The 7,975-nt window shown below is 29.9% G+C and overlaps 2 protein-coding genes and 1 non-coding gene across 4 annotated transcripts in view; 2 read left to right on the forward strand and 1 right to left on the reverse strand.

The window, feature by feature from the left end:
- LOC108749609 overlaps nt 1–1,680 on the forward strand; it is a 56,932-nt gene extending 55,252 nt beyond the window's left edge. The window contains exons 17-18 of the mRNA XM_018488408.1: nt 51–262; nt 1,100–1,680. Of these exons, the coding sequence (XP_018343910.1) occupies nt 51–262; nt 1,100–1,254 (367 nt within the window). The 3' untranslated portion in view covers nt 1,255–1,680. The remainder of the gene's footprint in view (nt 1–50; nt 263–1,099) is intronic.
- Nucleotides 1,681–5,004: 3,324 nt separating this feature from the next.
- On the reverse strand, nt 5,005–7,969 carry LOC108749605 (leucine-rich repeat-containing protein C10orf11). 2 transcript variants are annotated; one of them, XM_018488400.1, is made up of 4 exons: nt 7,675–7,969; nt 5,928–6,155; nt 5,321–5,711; nt 5,005–5,155 (listed from the first exon to the last, which is right to left on the reverse strand). In XM_018488400.1, exons 1-4 carry the CDS (start codon nt 7,825–7,827, stop codon nt 5,076–5,078), a joined length of 852 nt encoding a protein of 283 aa, XP_018343902.1. In that variant the 5' UTR covers nt 7,828–7,969; the 3' UTR covers nt 5,005–5,075. The 2 variants fall into 2 exon arrangements, with proteins under 2 accessions (XP_018343902.1, XP_018343901.1); XM_018488399.1 differs by having other exon boundaries at nt 7,669–7,969.
- On the forward strand, nt 7,885–7,956 carry Trnap-agg. The gene has a single exon. It is a non-coding gene; the product is annotated as a tRNA-Pro (tRNA).
- Nucleotides 7,970–7,975: the final 6 nt, after the last annotated feature.

The following is a 7,975-nucleotide window of genomic DNA, read 5'->3' on the forward strand; positions in this document are numbered from 1 at the left end:
GAAAAAATTCTTACATCACCTGCATTGTTTCAAATTGCAATTTCTTTCAGTTATTTGCTTCCCGACAAAGGACGATCTGGTAAGCAAAAGACCGGCGTCGTTCGTAGGTCTGGCGGCTCACCAGTTTGGGGTCATACGTTCATCTATAAGGATGTTAGTTTACAAGAACTGGCGGAACGCGGATTAGAATTGACAGTCTGGGACCATGACCGAATTGCTAGCAACGAATTCCTTGGCGGCGTTCGATTTAATCTTGGCACGGGTATTTATATACAATTATTACTTTAAATTGTGTATACATATATTGAGATTATTTATTTTCTTAAGGGAATTCTAAAGTCGGCCTGTTTATCACGATTACGTTTTAGGAAAAATCTTCGAATTGGCTTCATAAATTGCACAATTTTTTTTACAGAATTGAAGAATACATTTAAAAAATCCCGCAAAACACAATTTCACGAGAAAATAAAAAAAAATTAAAAAATTCAATTTTTTTGGCACGTACAATTGTCATCTGAGATTAACATTTGCTTGATATAAAAGTTTTACAGTTTGTAAGTTGAAAATAAGCGTAAGGCGGGATTCAGATTGCTTGAACGAATAATACTGAGTTTGTGGAATTAAGATTCAAAGCCTAGAAAAAATATTTCTCTTAAAACGAAATTACGTGCTTTGCAAGATGGAATTTACTCCGAAAACGATAAAAAATTTCAAAATTAAAATCTTAAGAAAAATTTTTTATCGTTCTTAACATTAACTCCACCTCATAGACACGTATTAACGCATATATTCTAATCCTGGAAAAGAATTTTTAAATCTGTAAAAGAGGAAAAAGTAATTATTATACAAAAATTATGATTTAATCGGTAATATAGACAGCTTTAGGCTTAAGCTCCCCTTATCAAATTGAATTTATTAATTGTATATCTTGTCATACAGAAAGGAGAAATAATAACTTCTCGAAATCTAATCGGAGAAAATTTAATTAATAAAATCATTTTCCTTAATTTTTAGTTCTAAATTGATTGGTTCGGTGTTCTAAAAATTTGACAAAGATATTTCTTTTTGATAATAATATAAGCGCAAATATCCATTTCAGGCAAACATTATGGGAAATCGGTGGATTGGATGGATGCGACCGGCCGCGAGTTGTCTCTCTGGCAGAACATGCTCGAAAGGCCAAATTTCTGGGTCGAGGGCGCAGTGACATTAAGGCCGAACTTGCACAATCACGGGAAGAACAACGGTACTTAAAAGCAGCAACGTGATAATGTCGCGCACTCTCTCCAGTTCTTGTTTCCGAGAGAGGAACGGTTCGCCAATTTAGTTCAAGTTGATTGTACATAGCTCTAAAAGTGTCGCGCTTACGACGGACGTGATCTTAAATATTTGCGAACGAAGAATCAGTGCCTTCGGAAGCGACGTGAACTCGTCTAATCTTCCTGAGTGGATGTAGGCAAAAATTCTCTGCAAAATTCCCGTCAATCGTAAAAATCGTTTACTAGATTAGCCTGGACTGATGAAATATCACTATCGGTTCCGAGCTTCATATTAACAGTACGCATTAAATTATTTTCAGTTCCCTATCCATTCTTATTTCTACGTTGCCCGTTATTAATTTTTATATAAATCGTGTTTTCTACGTAAAATTCTCTCGTAAACCTTTCAATATAATTTATAATGAACACGTTGCAAAAGATGCTTGCTTCTATAAATTTTTTTAAAAATAGATTCTTATTCTTATTTTATTGGCTGCTTCGCTTTGGCTATTCAAAAAAATGTAACAATCATTTTCATTATTTTGTATTTATCCGATAAAATGATAAAATTTAATGATTTAGAAGAGAAGAAAGGATATGTGTATGTGGTATATGCTAAAATATTTGCAAAAATAAAAAGTGCACACTCTCACTAAGAAAATACGAAATATATTTGAAGTGTGTTTTAAAATATAAGTAAAATATTTCTGCTTACTAGAAAATATATTGTAAACGTATCGTTTTTTAAATTTCTAATTTTTACTTTTCAACATATTTTCTTTTACCCAAAGTTACGATTCGTAACAACATAACATTGATACAATTGACGTGCCAAATATTAAATGTTGTGGCGAATTCATATTGTAATAAATTTCTTTAATATTTTTCAAGATAAAATTATATTACAATTTATTTAAATTTAATGTTATTGCAATTCTTTCTCTAAAAAATATTTTTTTATTATTATAGCTATATATCAGTAATTGTATAATAGGACAAAGCGAAGTATATTTTATTTGTTTTTTTGAAAGCTACGTCTTTGCGTCTCAATTCTTTCTTTTCGCTTTTAATTGTGATTAGAAAAAAAATCTCAGTTGAATGTATAAATTGTATAAGTCATTAAAATTCGTGCAATATTATAAAGCATCGAAGATTCTTAAAAGAATATTGTCAGGTTTTTGTAACGTCCGAAATGAGATGAAAGCAAAAGGGCGTCCGTCCAAAACAATTGGCAAGATGATTATTAGTATCCACATGTACGCGTATATATGTGCGCTCTTTGCGGTTAACGAAGAAACGACGAATAAACTCTCGTTGAGTTCCAAACGTTGAATCACGAAATATTTCGTAATTTCGCGAAATTCTACCTCACCAAAAAAAGTCCGAAAAATTAATCTAACGGCACGAATGATAGTTTAACGTTTTTAAACTTTACAAAAACGTGCTCTTAGTCCATAATTACTGCAAAGATTGTAATAGTATTACATTTATTATTACAAACGTAAGAAATTTTGTAAGAAGCAAATGAATGACGGGGCCGCAGTTATATTTTTACATTTTAAGATTATGAATTTTAAAATTTGATTAATATCGTGTAAGACATCATATAATCCACAATGGATTTTCACCGAGAAATGAGAAGTTGTAACGGTGATAATAATTCATAAATGATAGAGAACTCAGGTCTTTTATAAAAGTAGGATACGCTTCCTTCATTCATTCGCTTCTCTTCATTTACTTAAATAAATCGGACGAGACATGATCAAAAACTCAGCGTTTGGAACGTCTGAACAACGTTGTGGACACTTTCCTTTCTTGGAGAGAAAGATGCTTCCAATGTAACAATATAGTAGGAACGAGCGAGTCTCTCGAGTGAACGAACGAACGAACGAACGAGCGAATGATGGAACGGTGTATTTAAGGGATTTAAATACGACCGCTTCCTCGAGCAACATAAACGAAAACGCATTCTTGTAGATGTTATATTTATATGTATACATATATATGCAAGCATCGAATCCGTCGTCGCTGAAATTCCCGAAGGAAACTCGCCATTCATAATTATATTTCCAAAATTAAAGAAGCTTTTCCTCCGGGAATTTCAGGACGATTGTAAAGGCTCGTATTCGCGGTGTGCATTCAGCGGCGATTTGTTTTTATATCGTTCATTTAGCGTTAAATGCAAATGTTCTGATCCAATATTAATATAATATTTGGTACAATCAATTACGCATTTAGCGCTAGATGCACCGCTAGATCGTGTTATAAATGTTCGACGACTCTCGAAGGTTCAAGGATAAATCGAAGGTTCGAATTAATGAACTCGTACTTAACTGATTTATTATACCTTCGATTATTTATGAGTATAACATCGTAAGTCGTTGTAATTATCTTTAAGACTCTCTGTCTCTCTTCCTAAAACAGGGTTAACGAAAGGGAACTGTGAAACTGCCTTTAACGTTACGTAGAGATTTGTGTGATGTGTAAGCTCCTTGAGCTAAAGATAGATGAATTAAAAAATTTCAATTATGAAAATAATTTTTTTTTTTTAAGTGCAATTGATCTTTCAAATAAGAAATTTATTTAATAATTCTCGAATTTTTATTCTAATCAAAGAAAGTTATGTTTAAGTCAAGAAATTCGAATATAATTTTTTAAAACGAAATTGATTCATATTCTGAGAGAAACTTAAATAAAATAAAAATGTAAATACATATTTAACAAAGATAAAATTTAGAAAACCGAAGCGCCGAATTTCCGTAGGAAGAGTAAGTTTATCGAAGTCGTAAATTTAATAAAATCATATTTCTGTGAGAATTCTTTTTTAATTCAACTATCCTTCGTAGGATCAATATATGTGTCTTAAATTAATATAAATTTTGAGATATGCGTAGTTATATAAGATTTCGATATTCCTGAAATACTAAATTTAGTGTCGTTACGATAATTGTATGTCGTGCGCATTTACGGACCAATAGAGAATCGAGGATTTTATTACGATAACCCATTGCGTTTTCTACCCCGATAGAGCCTCCAAGTTATTTTACGTATGTTAGTTCACTTAGCATTTAATGTTATGAAATGTAATGTTAAAAACTTAGAGAAACAGACATTTATTTATATGTCGCTCGTCGGTGTACATGATAATAAAAGTTTTATACGTTTACTCGTATATTTCGCATAATTTATTTATTGTAAAAATATAAATGCCTATATAAGAAGTTATAAACGTAAATCAGATACTTATCGAGAGAAATCATATCAGTCTTGCAAGTGAAAGAAACTTAAATCGATATATTGAATAGTGATAAAATTCATCTAAAAAAATAAAAAATACAAATCATCATAATATAAAAAGATATATAATCATATATATAATTAATCAAACAATTTCATTTTATATAATTTTATACTTTTTATTTTATTTTTAAGAGCATTTAAAAAAAATATTTTGCAATGTTTTTTTAAACTATATATCGTAAGCTTTTAAATATATTTTTTATGAGCTATGCGTTATTTATTTAGATGTGTCCATTTTAAAGTAATTAATTATAATCTATATTAAAACATAATAATTACTGATATCAAAATGTAACTTTTATTATAATATAACTTTTGATATATGTATGTTTCTGTAGTATATGTAAATCTTTATGTATGTCTTTATCATTAATATTGTTAATACAATTAATCGGAGCAATGGAGCTTATTGATCTATGAAAAGAATTTTGTGTTGATAATGTTTCATTAATATCAATCATATCTGACTAGAAAATATTTTAAGGCCACACTTAGAAATATATATGCAATTCTCGATTAAAGATCCTTGTTCGAAATGAACCTGTTGCCTTCTGAATTCTTGCCAGAATATCGATATTTACATTTACCATATATACCTGGAAAAAAATGTATTACTAGTATTATATTTACTATATATTTATTTATTATATTTGTTTATATAATGAACAATTTTAAGAAGTAAAAGTCAATATCAAAAATGTTTTAAAATAATTTCCAATTATACAATTTATTTTATTATTTAATTTGATTGCTATACGTACCTTTGTGATCCTGAGGATTACGCATCGTACTCGGCAAGGGTGTGTAATGGATGTTGAAGTATATGTCATCAAATTCATTATTTTTGGTTTGGGTTGATCTGGGTACGTACTTGCGAATCAATTCAGGGACGAGCTTGATCGTCTTGGAATATCTGCCGCGAGTGTTAGCATTTGATTTCTCCTGCTGAGTGACTCTTCGGGAGTCTAGAAAGCGAAGACTCGGAGGTAAAATGTGGATAGCGTATAGCCTGTAACGCTCGTAATCATCTTCATCGGTAGACGTCGGATTGGTCAATTGATCAGGGCAACCGGGATTGCCAAGAAGACTCACGTACTCCACGTTGGGACAACATTCTCGTATTTTATCAAGAGCTTTATCGATATTGAATATCTAGAAACGAAGTTTATTATTTCACTTCTATATAAAAAAATTCTAAGAGTCCCTAATAATAAATAGCGTGTTAAAGAAATTAATAAAAGAATTAGAAATAACTTAAAAACTAAATATTGTTAGTAATTTTTTGTATGAAGTTTCATAAATCTTTTTTGAAACATAATCTTCATAAGAATTTCATTACTTTTTTAAATATTTTCTTAAGTAGAGCACCTTATTATTGTTAAGACTCAAAGTGGTCAAAGTCGGCATATGAGGTAGCGTTTTGAGATTGTCGAGTTTGTTATTGTCCAAGATTAATTCCTGAAGCTGCTCAAAATCCTTTATACCAGAAATAGTTGACAATTCGTTATAAGAAAGATCTAAACCGAGACAATCGTGACCAACGACTCTCATCAAACCATTAGGAATCTTTTCTGCTCTTTGCCCCGTATACCATGCCTAAGTTGTCGATTATAAATACGAAAGTAAGAAAAATATATTATTAAAAATAGTAATACGAATGTGTGCGTATAAAGAAAATGAAGAATATGGAAAAAATTGCAATTACTTTCAAAAATCTGCATTTTATAAGATAAATTATCAAATAGATTTATTTACAAAATAAATAACATTTTTTAAAATTATTTTCTTCAAATTATTTTCATCAAATTTCAGTCGCTTAAAAATTTAATTGCAAAAAATTACAAATTCTTATTATTTTTAATTTAATAAATAAATTTAAATTTAAAAGAATTTTATATAATTCTGATTTATAATCCCGTATAAAAATATACTACTAGTGCAATAAATAAATTTTAACACGTAGTGTCACTAGTAGTGTAATAGTAGCAAAAATTTAATAGTAGAAAATTTTATTAAAATTTTACTAAAATTTTATTGTAAAAATAAGTATTATTGATTAGCATCATATTTCAGGGGATACACGACAAAATTGTAATTGAAAAAAAACAAAGTTTCCTTTATGAATTCGAGAACTAATTTTATGATGCTCTCATCACCCTCTCGAATCTGTACCTTCACTTAGCATGCTTGACTTCTGCATCGTACGAGAACTCCTTTGAAGAACCATGAACATCTACGATGCTAATGGACGTATAGTTGTAACATATCTGGTCAAAGATGAAAGAGACGGAATACGTATAAAAAAATAATTAATGTTAAATATAATTATAATGTAGTACAAATGAAGAATATCTATGATAATAACTTGATTTTAATAATACTGTAAAATATTATTTCTACTAGCTGAAATAATACTAATTGCTCTAGTGATATATGTGTATTTTTTATTCTAGTAAATTTTTTATTACCAAATATTATCATTACTAAAAATAGTTCTATATTATATGTCATATGTCGTCATATACTACTACAGTAATAACACTACTGGCTCAGCAGTGATACTATAACGTATCAGTGATACTATTGATACCAACAGTGACATCATTAAATATCACTTAGTAGCAGTAACACTACTAGTATCTTTTTATACGGGACTTAACTTACATAAAGATATTTAATATTAAAAATTAAAATGCTGTCATCAGTGATCTCTTCTCATTAAATATTTGTTTAAGGAAAATCAACTTTAGAAATCAAGACATTTACATTTACAAAAAAAAATGTACGATTTTTGATACGCTTTTTATAGCACGCAAGTGATTCACATACATTAACTGCATAAAAAAAGAAATATAATTGCTACAAATTATTTCTATAAATATAGGATTTATTCTTTCTGATTGTACTTTCTACATTTTCTTCACGTTTCTCTTTTTTTGCATATTTTTTGACTGCGTATTATATATCGAACTCCATTTATTATAATAACGAAAAGTGTAAAAGAGTACAGCCAAAAAACGTAGATTGGTAGCGTTAACAATCAAAGTGTATCATGACGTGCGCATCGATAAAATGTTATTGTGTGCAATTAAAATTGTAAAACAATTACGTTTACCCGTCCGTTATCGAGTGTCAACGCACTCCTATTGAAGTCTTGCTGACTGTAGCCCGCCATGTTGAACATATGCCACGCACCGAGAATTATCGCGCAGTTAATAACATAGATAACGCCTTGTGCGTGTGTGCGTGTGTTTATTGTGTTAGTCATGCATAATTATCGTACATTAAAGTTTGATATCTTATATTTACATCGTTACGAGCATACGGCTCGTTGGTCTAGGGGTATGATTCTCGCTTAGGGTGCGAGAGGTCCCGGGTTCAAATCCCGGACGAGCCCTTATTTTTATTTTTTTTTT

This window comes from Trachymyrmex septentrionalis, unplaced genomic scaffold (assembly GCF_001594115.1).
Source record: "Trachymyrmex septentrionalis isolate Tsep2-gDNA-1 unplaced genomic scaffold, Tsep1.0 scaffold305, whole genome shotgun sequence".
NCBI lineage: Eukaryota > Metazoa > Arthropoda > Insecta > Hymenoptera > Formicidae > Trachymyrmex > Trachymyrmex septentrionalis.